We start from the raw sequence: 19,052 nt of genomic DNA on the forward strand, positions 1-19,052 counted from the left end.
TTATAAACTGTTTATGAAATTCACAGTATTATCCATTATCTTTTTTGCAGATAAGAAGGAAAAAATCCCATAACCAAAGAAAGATACAATTCCATGGAAACCACTCTCAGAATGATACCAGGTTACTTTAACGCCGTTGTCCTCTAATCGCTTCTTGTATAACAGTCCATCGTCTCTAAGCACATCAAACTCACAGGTCACAATGTAGGATTCAGGCATCTGGCAAATAATGGAGTCTTCAGCTAAAAGTGGGGAAAATGTTCCTGCTAAAATTTCTTTGATTGCTTCATGGACTTCAGGTTTAAATGAAGTGGGTTTCTGTGGTACGTAGCCTCTAATCTTAAATTCATCAGGAATATTGTCAGCACTTATCCATTTTTTATACTTCTGTTTCATACTCTCAGGAACATGGCAGTTTTGTAGGACATCTTCCAAAACGGCTGGTTCTTTATTAAGGTAACGAAAACAGAAGTAGATAACTAGCTTTCGAAACAATATGGGGACTGAAGCATTCTGCTGATAGGAAGGCAAATGGAAATCTAGCGCCTGGAGTCCTGGATAAAGTAAGACCTGAGCACGTACTTTTGGGAGATCTCTTTTATTCAGCAGTATTTGGCAAATAACCGTGGCAAAATTAGCTCCACAGCTGTCACCGCTAATGATGATGAGAGCAGGATCCACATGATACTCTTCTAAATTCCTCATAAAGTATAAGGTGGCATTGAGGCAATCAAAATATTGCCCTGGGTATGGGTGTTCAGGAGCCAAACGATAACTGAAATGTCAAACATAGTGTGGTTATTATCGAAGTAATTACAAAAATCTAATTTGTGTTTTTCATCGTTGACTGGTATGGTAGCTATGTAGGGCTTTTTTTCTAAATTTTAAAGATTATATTTCTTTTTAACTAGTATAGGTTGGAAAGACAAACTAATGGTGTTATAACTATTTTAGAATACTTTGCCCATAAGCACATTCCTAAATCAAATTAAAGGCTAAAGCAAAAAATAGGGAGCACAATCTAAAAGAGTAAATATATTCAGCATGTTATTCAGAAATGTGTCAACTGTGAACTGGATTAACCATAAATACTTCTGCATCAAAGTAGCACTTACCCAACAGACACAACCACTGCGTTGCATTTTTTGGCGATATGGCGGCATATTCTTTCAAAGGCTCCTAAAGAGAAAGTTTATCAGAAATGACATTTTAAAATCTTTTCCAGACTGAAGAGTTGTAGTCCAGTCACTTATTCTCTGTACAGAAGCACTTTTCTCACCTGTGCGGCCTCCCCCTGACTCTCTGTGGTACTGCTATATCCTTTTTGAGGTATGGGAACTGGAGCTGTAACCAATGTGCTAAGTTTAGATGCACCATGGATTTATTACAATGGCATAAAGAAGTTTCCTGTTTTGTCCTTTCCTAATGATGATTCCTGATATTTTATTTGCTTTTAAACTGTGATTGTGCACGAAGTCGGGATTTTCAGGCATTTTTCTACCATAGTCCCTAGATCTTCCTCCTGCAAGGTAGTAGCCTGCTTAGAGTCCATGGTTTTCTTTATAAAGTTAGGATGCTCTGTTCATCTGTTTCACTTCTCTACGTACCCTTTCACCTGTCATTTTATTGCCTAAGCCTTTGCTGTCATAAAGCCATTTTGCACTTTTTCAGCTGTCCATTTACTACACTGAAGGACTTAGTATCATGTCAGCTTTCAGCATCTTTTCTGGTTTTGAATATATTGATTAGCACTGGTCCCAGCACAGATCTCCTTATGGGAATCTCACAGGAACCTCCCACAGCCCATATTTTTTCTGTCTTTTAATCAGTCTTTATCCAAATGAAAGACCTTCCCTCTTATGGGTGTGTAGCCTCTTGAAGAAACTCTTTTGGAAATAAAAGTAGGTTTTATCACCTCAATCTCCTTTATTTATATGTTTGCTGACTCATCTAAAAAGCTTAAACTGGTTTGTGAAGCATGACTTCCATTTGTATGGATTTTAAGGAGTAAGGCATACTTCTCTGTCCACTGATTCTGTTCTTCATTGTAGCTTCTGCTAATTTGCTAGTTGCAGCCTTCACTAGTGTGAAGATTCCTTAAGTCCTTTTAAAAACTTGTCATTATGTTATTTGCTTTTCTGTTACCAAGTACCAATGGGAATTCAGATGAAAGGTCCTGTACTACAGTCAGTATATAGGTATGTGTATTAAATTAACCGATGGCATGTGATATAGCTCCCTCGGTGTGCTGATGGTGCAACAGCAGTTGTGAACAACAACTGTGCGACCTAGTGGTGTGTTTCTTTCTTCCAGCGAAAGGAATTCACCTTTCGTTTAGGTCACAGAGGCTTATCTCTTGAGTCCTCACTGCCACCCAAACTAACTCTGGAACTGGAAGTGTCGTATCTGACGTCAGCCTGACGCTCCACCCAGACTAACGTGCTCTGCAGTAAAACAAGGGGAGATTATTTCTGTGACAGTGCAGAATCCTGGAGCAGTTTGTGTTGAAGGGACCTTCCCAGCTCATCTAGTCCATGAGCAGGGACATCTTCACCAGCTCAGGTTGCTTAGAGCCCCGTCTAGCCTGGCCTGGGATGTCTCCAGGGATGGTTCATCCACCACCTCTCTGGCCAACCTGGGCCAGTGTTTTACCACCCTCTTAAAAAGTTCTTCCTCATGCCTAACCTGAATCTTCCGTTTTTTTAGAATGGGGCCTAAATTACTAGAAGTTACGTTATTTTTTTCTGCATGGTGCTAAACAAAGCCAATTAGACTCTCAAACTCATTTGTGGATAACTGAAGTCTGCCTAAAATAGTGCTAGAGACTTACCCTTTGGAACAGTGAAGGATTCAAAACCCACAAACTTCCCTGTCTGACCCCTGGAATGAACTCTAGATTTGCGTGTTAGGTGCCTTGGCTTCCAGACAAAGCACACTAGACGTGGTTGCTCAGAAAGGGATCAGAATAGCCAGCAGCTACCGAGACAATCAAAGGCTTGTCTCCCTTTCTGAAAAAGAAATAAAGTATTCTTTATGTCTCCACCACAAGAATCAAACTCCCCTATGTTGGTTCTATTTTTAACGCTCATTTGTTATTTGTATTTTCCTTCATTTTGATTCCTTCTTTGCATGAATGGGAATATATTTATGAGGGAGGTTAATGTGTTCTTTAAATTCTTTCCTGGACCATGTTCTTATGTCTTTTAGACTTCCTTTGATGCCTCGACTGCAAGGTGAGAAACACTGACTTTTGTAGTGTTTCTACACAAAAGTTGAGTGCTGAGCAGAGAGTTATACCTTAAATTCTAGACTGTGAGGCCCTATCCAAGCTTACACAAAACAGTTCAGTCCAGTTGAGATCCCAAACTAAACATTTCTCCTTGAGAAGTAATGCAGGCATTGTTCCAAAGAGTGAAGCCAGGTTGTATTGGTTTTGGCAACAGCATTGCCATTTTCACGATACTGTGATTGTTCCAGAAAGTAAGCCTATGCTGAGTTCCTATCGGCCTAAAAGGATTTTAAGTTACATTTCCAGAAAAGATGGAGTACAGAGAAGAAGGAGGGAAGAGACATGGATTCCAGCCCTTGCTCCAGGACCGTTGCTATACCTTATTTTCAGCTAGCAGTTAATTAAGGTACGAGAGCATCCTCTGAGCTGAACTTCCCTCACAGTGACCTGAGCACATGTGCTTTCTTTTCATGCTCTATCCCCAGCAAACTGAATCTTCTGGACCACAGTTCTGCATTTAGCAGCCTCAGATCTGCTAAGAGCCGCTTTCATCAGCTTTGCCTGGAGTCCAAAGGAGACAGAAATGTGGTGACACTTAATTGTGCGCTAGACTTAATTCCACAAGGAGCTTTGCAGTTGGTATTGAAACTGCAAAGGCTATTGTGCTTAGGAAGGACAGGTGAGATATTAACGTGTCTGAAGGTACAAATGTAAAGGTTTAGATTGGAATTTAAAAAGAAAACTTTCTGGTTTCTTACTAATGCTCCCAAACGTGCCAGCGCCTCCGTGAAAATAAAGTATTCCTCTTCTTTTGCCAGTAGGTGGCGCTTTAGGCTGATAAATCCTCAATGGTACCTCATCTACTTTGAGATCTTTGATAAGAAGTTTTGAATCTCTCCATGGTGGTATTCCATCTAGCGCAACTCGCAATAAGCTTAAATCACTGCAGATCCCCAGCTTCTTCAAGATCTTGCCCTGTTGGAAAGAAAGTATTCGGCAAGTGATTAGTGCAAAGGGTTCCAACTCTCTTTAAAAAAAATCCTGGGTTTATTTTACTCAGGAGATACTGGAGACAGTGCTTCAGTGGAGTTACGGGGATAGTTGAGAAGTCATTGAACAGTTTTGATAGAATTAAATATTGTTGAAGATTGTCACACAAAGTAACGCATCAACCCCATTCTGCATAGTCAGTTGTCCTCTTGCTCATTGTGTATTTTTATGTATCGAAAAATAAGAAGAGCTGTGCCATAAAGCGTTAACTTTAAAATCAACTGGTTTGAAGTCCAATATCAAAATAGTTTGCTATTTGTAAGGGACAGGATTCAGTGGTCACTTTTAGCCCAAGGAAATTAATGTTGTAAGACTAACATACATAAATCTGTGCTAAGTTTCTGGGATGCTGACAGTAGCGTACAACTTCGGAGGTGGAAGGAACAAGTCCCAACTTGGTAGCTTCTTAATTTTGTAACACTTGCATTTGAGAAACGACCCCATAATTTTGTGAAAAGCAGTGGGTTTGTTATTGTCCTGAACTTGGAAAAATAGGCAAATCTTTTGAAACTGAAAATATCACCTTTTTTTTCCATAATAATTTATTTCTACTTCCCATTTGAAACATTTTTCATTGGTCTCTATGTTAGGGAGTTAATGAAAATTGATATATTGGAATTATATTTACTGTCATGGGAATAAATGTACAAACACACAGGCATTTTTAAAGCAGCAGCAAAACCTACACACTATTAAATATACCTCTACCTTACTTTTGGAGCTAGCCACACCAGAAGAAACACCTCGCCATTCCTATCCATTTTTATTTGTATTTATTTTGTTTTTCACACTACACTGCATGTATAAATCCATGACTATATAGGTCTGATTGCGGATAATAAGGATAGAATTAAGCAAATGTAAAAAGGAGTAATATAGGCTTGCTTCTGAATGGGTAGCATTATTATGTGTACATGCAGATCAAATAGTTACAGTGTTCATATAGTTTTTATTTTAGTTTTTATGTAAAACAGTTTTCAATGTAAAGTGGCTGCAGCTTGACAGAGGCTCTGAACAATCTAAATATGCTTTTAAGATTAGTCATATCAGTTTTATGAGTCAATTTAACATGATTTGGTTCAGATAACAATGTTTACAGGCTTCAAGGGGTGAATTGCTTTTTTTTTTTTAAAGCCATTATTGTCCAGCTCCCGAATATCCTACCGCAATAAAAGTGAATCAACTTACCAAGATCATGATTGTAACCAGCAATGAATTGAACACACGAAGCTTTAGAGGTTGGTCAATTCCAGGTGGCAGTTCAGACTTCAAAAAATCATAAAGTACCCCCAACAAAACTAGTGCTGGTATTATAAAAGGAGAAATTAAAAATATTCCTATTATTGCTAAAGTTGTATAAACAGATGCCATTTCACTTCAATGGAAGTGAATGCTAAATAAACTACGTGGTCTTAAGTTTTGTTCTCAAGTGTTTCTGAGGTGACGGCACAGAAGACTAAGCACTTGTTCTTAAGCAGACATGTATATTAATGTTGCAATACACTAATTTTCTCCACCCCTCTTTTGCTAATGGTATTATTGGCAACACTTTATTATACTAAAAAAAGGGGGAGGTCAGGCTCACCTCCATCCCTGGGAAACTGATGGAACGGCTTCTTGGTGCCATCTCAAGGCATATCAGGGGTAAGAGGGTCATTAGGGGCAGTCAACATGGCTTCACAAAGGGGAAGTCGTGCTTGACCAACCTCAGTGACTTTTATGAGGACATAACAAGATGGATGGATGATGGCAGAGCGGTGGACGTGATCTACCTTGACTTGAGTGAGGCATTTGACACAGTCTCCCACAGCATCCTCACAGCTGAACTGAGGGAGTGCGGTCTGGATGAGCGGGGAGTGAGGTGACTGTGAACTGGCTGAAGGGAAGGATTGCACTGGATGAGCTTTCGAGGTCCCTTCCAACCCCTGACATTCTGGGATTCTGGGATTCTGTGAAGCAAAGCCGTCATGACAGCTGATACAGTGACAGAGTTAGTTACATGTCAGACTGTAGAGTGTTGATACCAAGCCCAGATGCCCATGGTCAACGTTCATTCTGTCCTAAACTTATCCACATTTATCCATAGGGCTTCTTCTGCAACACAGCAGGGTCATTCTATTAATGGGTTTGGTTATTGGTTCCATAAATAGTTTCTGTGTAGTGTGATATTATAGCACAGCCTGTGGGGTTTTTATTGAGTGTTTGTTTTGCCGTATATTCCCAGCAAAACTGCAGAACAACACAGTTCTTTCTAAGTGCTTATTTCTGATGTCTGCGCCATCAGTCAAAATATCCTGAAATAAATTACCATATGGAGATCAGCTTTGAATATTGTATTTCAGTGTTCTTGATGATTTCTTGTGTTTGAATCCTCAGGGGAGGAAAATTCTGTGCTGAACCTGTAATCAGGAATAGGAAGCTCATAAAGGCACTTACTACTGCAGTGGCAGTAAATGTAACTTTTAAGAGCAGTTGATAATTTAACTGGACGCCTGATACTGGGAGTAGATCAGTTTAGACTATGAAAGCTTCATGCCAAAGAGGACGTGTATGTCTGCTGTGGCTGGATAAGCTGCTGCTGACACCGTATGGGCAGCAGTCTTTTCTTCACAGCTTTCTGTGAGTCAATAATTAAACACCTTTAATCAAAACAAAAAACACCTTACAGATGCCGTCTTTGTTTTGAAGCTTTGATGGATATGACAGAGTGGAAGGAATATTTATTTCCTGTCTTTTATTTAAAAATACATTTTAAAGGGACAGTTTGAAGGTTTTCTTTGCTTTTTGAAGTTGTGCCTTGGCGGTTGTCTTCAGTGACAATCTGTTGTACCGTCTTGACAGTCTGAAAAAAATCTTTCAGGTGTGCATTATAGCCTTTCTGTTGTTAAAGAAATATTGGTTGAGTAAGGTTTTGGAATAGTATTTTAATATTTTAGTCTTAACATTTGAATATTTTACTCTTAGAGCACACTCTGTGTATGCTGAGAGCATGTTCTAACTGTGCTGTGTCAGCACCTCAGTCCTTCCTCCCTGTCCTGTTACCACAGTTTCCATGTTTTCCCAGAGTCAAGAAACTCCCATGGACTTAGGGCTACTTGGTCCTTCTAGGAATGCTCATATTCACAACTGTTCCCACTGCCGGAAAGAGAAAAAGCGTTTCTGTTTACAAAAGGTGGAAGGTATTCACTTCATGGAGTGGGTTGAAAGGGAATAAACCATTAGCATTGCTGGAGACTGACGTGTTTAATATATCAGGTGATGAGTATAGAATTGATTATAATTCAGTAAATTCTTCCCATTTTCTCATCAGTGAGCCACTGTTTATGCAAGTTACAGTCTTAATTTTCAGCTATTTCTAATGGTCATAGTCATGATGGGAAGGCGAAGAATTATAAAAATACCTATTTAAAGAAATATGATCTTTGCTGTTTTGTCCCCTGGCTTGTAAGTTCTTGTAAGGCTTGTGAAGATGTGGGATCACAGACCTCTCATAGATTGAAAATACATAAAACTTATCAGATTCACGTCAGTTGTTTATCAGCGTAAGAGGCAGGCAGCCTTCAAACCAAACACTGCTAAAGACAGTAGCGTCCGGGGAGTCAGTGCTAATGAGTTACGCCAATGTCATGTGTTACTGTTTCTCTTGTAATGTCGTTCTCTAAAACATTGCAAAATATTTCAGTTCTGATTGTAGGCCGTGTTGGGAAACACAGCCTGCAGTTAGTTGGGTATTGCAGACCTACTATGTGTAACACAGGAAATACTATGAGAATTAGCTGAAGCATGGTAAAGGAGCCAGCTATAATGACTGAGATAGTTATGCTATCAAGTGTAGCCAGGCTTAATAACTATCTGGAAGGCATAAAGCTAAGGAAACAGGAAAAAATAATGTATTCCAAAGAAGAATTAAAAGCAGACGTAATAGCTTCTGATACATCGTTTGTTTGTTTTTAATGTACATTTCAAAATGAAACACTCTGGTGGGTTTTTTTTGTCCGGGGTTTTTTTGTGTGTGTGTGGTAGTGTCCTATTTTTTAATTATTATTAATTTATTCATTCTAGGTACCTTAGTAGGACAATTGGACTTTGTAGTGCAATTCAACTAACTTGGGTTTTACCAAGTAGAGCGTGTAAGAAAATGACTGTCCTTCCGTTCACATTTCTTGTATTCATGTGAACAAATGACCGAAAGCATCTCGGACCTCTTCACAGCTGTAAGCCTGTGGCTCTGTGAGGTGGCTTTAGTATGCCCTTTAGGGTGACAATAGGAAGCTTTAAGAAATGACAGCTTAGTACGTGCTCTTTGATACTGTTTCTCAAAGGTGCTGTGTATTTGCTTGATCTGTCTGCTTCATTTAGCTCTCCTCCTACATATCTTTTGGTGTCCTCCCTTTTTGTTATCTCCATCTCCCCACCCAAATGAGTAGCTGCCCCCTACGCATTTTGCTCTTACTCATGCCTGAAATCCATCTTTCATTTAGTCTGCCATAAATCTTTATTTTTAACCTTTCTTCCTGTAAGCTGTTCTTTGAAGTCAATGCCTTCCAAATGACTCCTGTGTTAAACATCTGCTAACGAATTCTACAGTAAAAAGCTGTACTGTATTATAAAAAAGTCAAACTAAAATGATGACAAATATTGTGTATTAGCATTCAGCAATGAAAATTCGGATCCTGTGCGGCACAGTTCAGAGCAGGTATTTTTTTGAAATGGTTCCTTGACAGAAGGTTTTCGTTATGTAGCTGTTGTGGTTTAACCCCAGCTGGCAACTGGGACCATGGCAACATGGTTCTGTGATTCTGTGATTTTGAAGTGGGGGTGAGATCTCGGCTTATGTGTCTCAGTAACTGTGCAGTCCTGTTCCTCAGAACGGGTGAACTCTGCTCCACACAAATTGGGTCCAAATAGGCTGCTCCAGAACATCCACCTGGGATTTCATGACAGGTCACCACACCAAAATGTTTTCTTATTAAAAGTCATAAGTAGCTTGAATGTAAATATAAAAACTGCAACTGGCCTTAATTTGCTGTTAACAGATTTGCCCGAGACTCATTATTCTAAATATTTAGGTTAGCAGTTCATTCTCTATCATGAGAGAGTCAGCAAACTCAGTGAATAATTGAGGTGATGGGCAATCAGAGACAGAAGATTGACAGGAATAAATGCAGGTATAGTTTGCAGGATTATGCCTATTTATTTTCAGGAGCAGTACAGAAAATGCACATCACAGGCAGAGAATAATGTTAAATGCTTTTAAATAAGTAGTAGTATTTTTAAATACTAGAGTTAATACATTTGGAATGTTTTCTAATTGCCTGTTTATTTTTCAAAATACTTGCACTCATATCTTGACTTAACTAGAGTAGTACAAAAAGATAAAGATAGTGAAGCAGAAGATAATTGAAGTTTTAGCCTTCTGTAATAAACTGCTCTAACTGTGTTGGTTTAGAACAGATAATCTAACTTTACAATTGTTATTATTTAAAATATGCTTTGTTAGTAAACATGCAGTTTAGTCTATGAAGGCACAACAACAGGTTCAGTAAAAATATTTCAGTTTATTCAGTTGTTCTGCTGGCATTAAACACTCAATTGTGTACTGACATCTGGTGATCAGAATGACATACGACAGTTTGCTTTCCCTTTCCCCTTTTTCCCATGCACTTACCCTGCACATTCACGCCCTGTTACCTGCCCCAAGTTCTCCTCAAATTGTGTTTTTTTCATAAATATTACCAAAACTTTATTGAGATAAACCGCATTGCAAAACACTTGTCATTGGGACCAGATCTTTTATGGGTACAGAAGAAAACTCTGGAGAGGTGGCAGAGGAAAGAAAGGTAAGTTCACCTGATTTTACTTGTAATATGAGAAAATGAAGCAAAAAGCCATCACCAAATCAGTTTATTGGGTAAAAATAAGACAGATGCAATGCAGAAATTTAGGAAGGTGATTTAAGAAAAGGAGAATTGATGGTGTTTTTTTAAAAAACCTTTGGAAGCAATGAGAGATAGGAATCAGGAAAGGAAAGCAAGAAGTAGAATTTTACATCAGTCTTAGAAAATCTACTATCTTTTCCAGGCCTTTATTTCCAGATTGGAAAGCCATCACCTCACCAAGCGGAGCTAAGAATATTGTTCCATGGAATCCCTCTTGCAGATGGCACCAGGTCACTTTTATACCGTGATCCTCTAATCGTTTCTTGTACAGCAGTCCGTCATCTCGAAGCACATCGAATTCACAGGTTAGAAGGAAAGTCTCAGGAAGCTGGGCAATAACGCTGTCTTCAGCTAGCAGTGGTGAGAAAGCCAAGTGAAACAGAGGCTTGACCAGCGTATAGAGTTCTTTTGAGAATGGGTGTGTTGTCCTTGGCTTGTACCCTCTTTTTTTAAACTCATGAGGGATGTAGTCAGGACTAACCCATTTCTGATACTTCAGTTGCAAATCTTCTGGAATATGACAACCTTTAAATATCGCTTCCATGAGTGACAAGTCTTTATTAAGATACTTCAAACTAAGAATGAGGATTCGTTCCTTTGAAAAAGCAAGGATTCCCTTATTCTGCTGATAAGAAGGCAATTCAAAGTCCACATACTGTACTAAAGGATATATTAGGATCTGTGCTCTCAGCTTTGGGAGATCTCTTCTATTCACCAGTGCTTGGGCAACAGCAGCAGTGAGTGTCCCCCCGCTGCTGTCTCCACAGATGACAATGCGAGAAGGATCTACTCCATAATCTTCTGCAGTCTTCATAAAGTGTACGGTGACACTGAGACAGTCCTCAAATTGGGCTGGATGTGGATGCTCAGGAGCCAAGCGATACCTAAATAGGAGGGGAAGTGTTTTGACATGATCATATCTAGTGAATGATCCTGTTCTGGTCTCATCATTCATATATTTCATTCTGAAGACTGGAAAATATTCTGAGATTATAATTACAGTGACAGAATTGATCTTAATTACTGCTTTTAATGTATTATTTGCTACTATTGTTAATGTTTGGGAGAGTCAATACTCTATTTTACCTTTGCAAAATACTACTTTACTTATCTTTTAGGTGACTGAAGGCACATGCTGACTTATTGTAGAATCAGGTGGCAAGACAGGTGTGTATGAATCAGTTGTCAGCAATTCTAGTTAGAAGTTGAAGTGAACATTCCTGAATAAATTGTTAGAGGGGCAGTCAACATGGCTTCACCAAGGGGAAGTCGTGCTTGACCAACGTCATTGACTTTTATGAGGACATAGTAAGACGGATGGATGATGGCAGAGCGGTGGACGTGATCTACCTTGACTTGAGTGAGGCATTTGACACAGTCTCCCACAGCATCCTCACAGCTGAACTGAGGGAGTGCGGTCTGGATGAGCAGGGAGTGAGGTGACTGCGAACTGGCTGAAGGGAAGAAGCCAGAGAGTCGTGGTCATTGGGGCAGAGTCCAGTTGGAGGCCTGGATCTAGTGCAGTGCCTCAGGGGTCAGTACTGTATTATTCAATATATTCATCAATGATTTGGACGAGGGAATAGAGTGACTGTCAGCAAGTTTGCTGATGACACCAAGCTGGGAGGAGTGGCTGACACTGGAAGCTGTGCTGCCATCCAGAGACCTGGACAGGCTGGAGAGTTGGGCAGAGAAAAATTTAATGAAATATAACAAGGGCAAGTGTAGAGTCTTGAATCTGGGTAGGAACAACCCCAGGTTCCAGTCTAAGTTGGGGAATGACCTATTAGAGAGCAGCGTAGGGGAAAGGGACCTGGGGGTCCTGGGGACAGCAGGGTGACCATGAGCCAGCACTGGGCCCTTGTGGCCAGGAAGCCAATGGTACCTGGGGTGGGTTAGAAGGGGGTGGTCAGTAGGTCAGAGAGGTTCTCCTGCCCCTCTGCTCTGCCCTGGGGAGACCACACCTGGAATATTGTGTCCAGTTGTGGCCCCTCAGTTCCAGCAGGACAGGGAACTGCTGGAGAGAGTCCAGCGCAGCCACCAAGATGCTGAAGGGAGTGGAGCATCTCCCGTGTGAGGAAAGGCTGAGGGAGCTGGGGCTCTGGAGCTGGACAAGAGGAGACTGAGGGGTGACTCATTAATGTTTACAGATATATAAGCGGTGAGTGTCAGGAGGATGGAGCCAGGCTCTTCTCGGTGACAGCCAATGATAGGACAAGGGGTAATGGGTTCAAACTGGAACACAAGAGGTTCCACTTAAATTTGAGAAGAAACTTCTTCCTGGTGAGGGTGGCAGAGCCTGGCCCAGGCTGCCCAGGGAGGTTGTGGAGTCTCCTTCTGTGCAGACATTCCAACCCGCCTGGACACCTTCCTGTGTAACCTCATCTGGGTGTTCCTGCTCTGGCGGGGGAATTGGACTGGATGAGCTTTCGAGGTCCCTTCCAATCCCTGACATTCTGTGATGCTGTGATTTTGTGATTTTGGAATATGAGTGTAGAAAATTGATAATGAAAATATGAATGATTTTCAGTGGTTTTCTATAAGCTGAATTCTTTATAAACAGGATCAATAAGAGTTAATTGTTCTTCAAGCATTTTAGGATGTAAATAGTAATTACTACAATTTTAATCAGTTTCCAAGACATCAGCTCTTTTCTTGAACTTTTAAAATTTGGTTCTTTTAAAAATGCATTACAGCTCCTCAGAAAACTATTTTAAATGTTCATCTCAGGTTGATTGCAAGTTAAATGTGGATATTCCTCCCCAGCTTTTCAGAACTGCTACTAAAATGACTATTTGGTAGCCTGGCCAACTGTGCTTTTATCAGAAACAGTCACACTTCAAACACGGTGCTGGTTTTCAACTTCAGGTGGTTTGGATACGGCTGAGCCTCGAAGGAGGCACTGGGGCTGTTACATCGTCTGTCTGGATTGACTCCACTTACCCAACACACACAACCACTGAGTTGCTTTTTCTAGCAAAATAGCGGCACATTCTTTCATAGGCACCTGTGAAAGAAAATATTTCAATGAAATTGGAACTTGCTTTGAAAATAAGTTGAATGAAAAGTATTCTGAAGTTCTTATCTCTATTCTGTGATTAATGGATACACAACCTGCATAAAGGCAGTTTAACATGAAGCTACTGCATGTAAATTAAATTATTCTCCTGCCCTGAAATTATTTTTGTTATTTATCTTGCTTAACTTACCAACTCGTCTTGTCATTTAAGAAATGCTATATCAGATCAGAAACTACATAGTATTTACAGCTCACACTATACATGCTACTCACGAATGCTTCCAAACCGTCCACCTCCTCCATGAAAAAAAACAAGTCCTCTTCTTTGGCCAGTGGTTGATGCTTTTGGCTGGTAAATTCTGACTGGAACCCTTTCAAAGCTTAAGTCCTTGATAAGAAGATGTTTATCTTTTAATGGTGGTATTCCTTCCATTGCAGTCCTCAGGAAAGAGACCTCTGAGATGATACCTACTTTTTCCAGAAATTGTGCCTGTTGATAAAAGGAATGTTATGACAGGCATCTGTGATTAGTGTAACCACACATAATCCTCATCGTTATTTCTGTTAATGTGCAAATGAAATTTTAATCCGGTGGTGTTGTTTTAAATTGTATTGCTTTAAATTGTACAGTTCCTGTGAACGGAAGTTCTACAAGAACCAGCAGAATTTGCGATTTTGCTTTGCTTTCTGATTCAAGTCCAATTTTTTATTATATGTGTTCCCTTAAAGTGAGGTGTTGGGTTTTGGCCTGTAGTTTGTGGAAAGAAGTGATCGCTTCCCTGAGGGCTGCAGGACCGGGCTGTGTGTATTACCTCAAAAACCAGAAAGTCATAGAGACATAGCGAACGGCAAAAGATGATGAATGTGGCAGCTGTTTTTTGGATGGCTCAGAAGTAGAGCGACACAGGTATAGAAGAGAACAAAGATCACAGACACCATTTAGTTGATCACTCTCTAAATAAGCCCTGTGTTATATGGAGAAGTTCCACATAGACAGTTCAATAAGCTTTTTAACCCTTCCAGCACTGCATTGAGGCAGCAGGATTAAAAAGCTAAACATAAGCCATCCGGAAAAACAATCAGCAATCCATTACCCGTCTATCAGAAATTAAATTAAAAACTTCAGCTTTAATGAAGTTCTTACCAGGCCCAATGTGAAGTTCAGGGTGTAATGAAAAAAGTAAAACTTTTGGCGCTGACTAAATCCATGAGGGACTTCGGCCTTGGAGTGTTCATAGTAGAATGCTGCTGCCACAAGGACGGTCAAACCAGCAAGAAAAATCTCCAGGAAGAGTTCCATTGCCATGGGCCGCACGGAGCAACCAGCTGCAAAGGTAAAGGCGCAGGATTAGCAATTCTCTTTATATCCCAGATTTGAAAAATCCTAATAGGAAGATGAAGACATATTGCAATCAAACTGTACAATTAAACAGACAGTAAGAATTAGTTGTGAGACGGGCTTGCGTGCGCACTTTGTCCTATATGCAGCTAATCTGAGTCTCTGCCCATCAGCACAGAACCAGTGCTTGGTAGATCATTTGTAGCGTGTTACAAGAAGACACAAAGTTGTTATGTCTCTCTCTATCTCCTGGATGCAGTCAAGTCTGTATTATTTCTGAACTGCTGGGTGTTCCCATGGAACAGGATTTCTTAGTAATCGCCTTCACATCTGCTCTGTTTCTTGATTTATTTTGCCTCCACACCTTGCTTCTTTAGCCTTTGAGTGAAATCAAGGTTTCAGTGGTACAAACACATTTCGTCACCTTTGATGACTGATTTCGTACACTGCTCTGCCATTGCACCTTTAAATCTAATGAAAAGAAGACCTCAGACTTGATTCCTCACTTTAGACACTGTTCGCTAATTGTTTATAATAAACAGGAAGGAACTTCATTTTAGAATCTGGTGGCAACACTCTCTGAGAAGAAGCTGATTCTGTGTTCTGCTCCCTCTGCCCGAACTGTTTCTTTATTTTATCCAACAACTCCTTGTGGACTTTCATTTCCCAGTGTCCTCATTCCCTTTCCCTCCCTTGCCAGAAGGTTGTTCATGTGCTAAGTATAAAATCAGGTTTCTTTTTGTTTATTCTTCCTTGTGGCACTCGATCCAGCCACCCAGCTTGCCAGGGGCTGCTGGTGAAAGGCACGTTGCCTGTGGTTGGGACACTCTTGGGAAATGGAAGCGGTGAATTCAGACCCTTCAGGACCAGGGTGTGTATAAGGCTCAGCTTTCTTATAGCTTGGACAAGATCATTAGGAAATGCTGTTACACAAAACAGAAACAAACCAGTTGGTTCCTGAAATAATAAATTGGTTGTTTTGGGAGTTTTTTTTCTTTAGGCATTGCAGGTACACAGAGTAATACTTAATGATTTCTAATTGTAGATTCAGCAATTTATGAGCTTGTTTGTGTCCCAGGATGGAGAACATTCCCTAAATAATCTTTCAAATCTATGTTCTCTCCGGCTTCCAATTTTTTTGCCTTATCTCCTGCTCCTGTAGGATAGACCAGAGGAACTGGTTCCCAAACACAAAATCTCATCTTCTCCTACCCTAGGAACTCCTTTTCTTATTAATTTCCAGTGAAGAGCTAAATGTCAGTGCCTGAACTCTTGTCAATACTGGGCTGGCATCCTTTAGCTTTTTCTCTGTTGTGTATCTGCACATGCTCGGGGAGACAGAAACTGAGCCAGTTGCAACAGATACAAAATACAACAGGTATGAAATACAACAGATGTGAAATACTCCCTCACAGTGACTCCAGGCGATCCCAAGAACCCTCTGTCTGTCTGAATCCTGGTACTGATTTGCACAACCAGCAAATCCTGTAATCCTCAAACATTGGAACATTTGCAACTTCATCATGTTATAATGTTATTATTACTCCTGGGAGAATCTCTTTCCCTGAAGAGTAAGTTGCTCCTACCTGCAGAAGGAAAAATGAAACAAAAGATCTGTTTTATCAACAGCACAAAGAAACATAATTTCATTTTGCTGAGAGGGACTGGAGAACAAGAATTCACAACTAACAACTTGTTGCTCCAGAGCTTTGTAACTGCTAACTTGTCACCATATTTAATTAACATAGTGACAACACAAAGAATTTTACCCACCGTTTTCTTCCTACAGACAGTTTGTCTGTCAGCCGGTGAAGGTCACACTGCCCTCTTTCTGCACTTGTGTGTACAAAGGCATTAGGAGTGCAAGGTGGTTGCAGAACAGTGATGAAATATTTCACAACTCCTGGGCATCCTGTGGGCAGCTATTTTGATGTGCAATGGCAATTACCTTGGCATCTGTGTCCTAATAAGCAATGTAACAATGGAGCTGAGTGGTTTTGGTGGTGGTGGTTGGTTGGTTTTTTCCTTTGTGATTTGGGTGTTCATAGGAATTACTGAAAGTATCTTCAGCTTCCAGGTGCATTTTATCTGTGCTGCTGTGCTGATTTTTTGTATTTTGCATGGATATGTGTATGCACATTGCTGAGTACTCATATATTGTGTGCTTTAAAATGTTTTTTGCCATGGTGCGAATTTATTCTTTGATGTAAGAAGAGAACAGAGATTCTTACAGCGTAAGAAGAGAACAGTAAAAATAAGCATTAAATGTTTTCTGTCTCAATCCATCAAACAAAGCTTCAGTCACTTCTTAGGTTCTGGAGAATTTTAAAAAATATATAATCAACAATCCTAAATAATAATATTTTCTCTTTCAGTTCCTTCCTGATGCTTCCAAACATCCTGCATCCTCCATGGAAGAAGGTGACTCCTCTCCATTTGCTTGCAGATGGAGCTTTTGGGAGGTAAATCCTCCCTGGCACCTCATGGAAATGCAGATCCTTTATGAAGAGCTTTGAATCCCTGCATCAGAGTCCATCAACGATCAACCTTGTAAGTACGTGCTCCTCAGAGATACCCAGACTTTCCAAGTTCTTTACCTAGATAGATATAGCCGGAAAAATCAAGTCTTCCCACTCTATAACGGCCATGAGCTACCTTTTTCTAGACTATATTTAGGATAATTGTATTTGTTGTGCCTCTTATAGTGTCAGAAGGAAACTTCCTCTTGACTTGGAGAACTTTGGCCCTAACCCTCCATTCTGATTCATTCTAGAGGGAGGATTTCAATGTCTTTACAATTCATAGTTTGCTATTTTTTTGCCAAGACAACTCTACGTTATCCCTCCTTGTAATTTAGGTTGTGATTAGACCCTTTGGCCAGTCAAATGCTTGTGCCAGCAGAGGTGGTGATAGTGAAGGAATGAGTGACCAGGTGCGACTCCATATATTTCTGTCCACCATGTGACTGGACAGAATTTGTTTGCATAAACATAAAATGCAAACAAACATCAGCTCAGTTTGACGATTAGCTCAGTTAGGGTTAGCTCAGTACAATCTATGCTTATCCTCTGAACACTCTGAACTATTTCTTTATCTCCACTAATCTCCCAGATATTCCATTTTAAAACCCTTATAAAAGCTTGCGATCATGGTCATAGAAAAAAAATGCTCCTTTTCATGAGCCATAAGCTTCTGCATTTGGCTAACAAAGCTGTAATGAGATTCCCTCTGAAAGTGGGATCTTGACTGAAAAAGGTGAATCCTTTCTAGTGTCTCTTATACCCATAAAAGACGCAGATGAAATATATCTGCTTAGAAAAATCCCACTTATGCAAGATATGCATTAAGAAAAGAGCAAGAAACTTTGTTGTGAATTAGTCAATAAGATAAACAAATATTTAGCTGCCTGGAATGAAAGTAAACAACATGAGTCATAAGAGTTAAAGTGTGGGGTGATAAGAGTGAACAGACTGGATTCTTAAGAGAAAAGGTGTAATTGTTAACTTCAGTGGAATTCAGCAAGTACAACTGATTGAATTATGTGGCCTAAAATATAAATAAATATGGTGTTAAGGGTAAGAAATCCTTGAAATCCACAGAAGTTATAACATAGAACTCTTGGCTTAACTCAGCAAGCCTGGAACTTGTGAAGATGCTGACTTTTCTATGCTGAATGTGTCTGTGGTGATTTATGCAGAAAGAGACTCAACCCAGAAGTCAAAAAATCAAATTTGTTTTTATGAACTTCGTGTCCCTTCATTTTTAACACTGTTCCTTGTTTCCATACCAGAAAGTTGTTATATTTTGTTACCAGTCCAGACACTGAGTCATTCTTGTTTAAACCAGACACTAGACTCCCTGTGTAATTTCTTTCTCCCCTTCAGCATTTTTGGACTGAGAGGAAAATTGCAATGCCAGGTGCCTCCCCGAGCTCCATTTCTGAAGGTATTACTGTAAAAACACACCGAGGTGCTAAATACTGCCAAGTGACAGCGGAAATTCTCTGAGCTCTGGTTATTTCAGATGCAGCTGAGTTAGGGAATATCACCTGATTCTGGCAATGTGTCGAGTTTCAGTTTCCAGTGAGAATGCTTCATCTTCTCTCCAAAAATCTCTCCTGCCACTTTATGATGCCGCAGTGATAATCGAATGGCTCATGTCATATGAGGTAACCTGGCATGTAAAGGTAAGAACGGCAAGTTTCTCTCTAAATTTTATTATATTTTTTTTTCTGTAAAGTTTTGTGGAACTTTTAACCAAGTTAGAATTCAAGGATTTAGACATTGTTCATATTTTGTGTTAAAAAACCCTATGTGCGATATCGGTTTTAAATGTGGGTGGCAGCGAAAACTCAATTGCTCTTCTCTTTGCAAACAAATAACCCCTGAACACTCTGTTACCATATGGCGACTTCAAACAATACCTGTTTTCAGAAATATGTTTAATTCCAAAGCATAAACTTGAATTTATTTTCGA

General features: G+C 39.9%; 1 protein-coding gene across 1 annotated transcript in view; it reads right to left on the bottom strand.

Moving 5' to 3' along the window:
* The window catches only part of LOC309448387 (arylacetamide deacetylase-like 4), a gene marked incomplete at its 3' end in the record, with an annotated part of 20,842 nt that continues 1,790 nt past the window's right edge, over positions 1–19,052 (bottom strand). Inside the window, exons 2-7 of the mRNA XM_082069861.1 lie at positions 15,990–16,162; positions 14,382–14,563; positions 13,511–13,727; positions 13,162–13,225; positions 10,329–11,102; positions 1–775 (exon numbers count right to left, since the gene is read on the bottom strand). Of these exons, the coding sequence (XP_081925987.1) occupies positions 1–775; positions 10,329–11,102; positions 13,162–13,225; positions 13,511–13,727; positions 14,382–14,563; positions 15,990–16,101 (2,124 nt within the window). The 5' untranslated portion in view covers positions 16,102–16,162. The remainder of the gene's footprint in view (positions 776–10,328; positions 11,103–13,161; positions 13,226–13,510; positions 13,728–14,381; positions 14,564–15,989; positions 16,163–19,052) is intronic.

Source organism: Streptopelia decaocto, assembly GCF_964273445.1.
Source record: "Streptopelia decaocto genome assembly, chromosome: 20".
In the NCBI taxonomy this organism is placed as follows: domain Eukaryota; kingdom Metazoa; phylum Chordata; class Aves; order Columbiformes; family Columbidae; genus Streptopelia; species Streptopelia decaocto.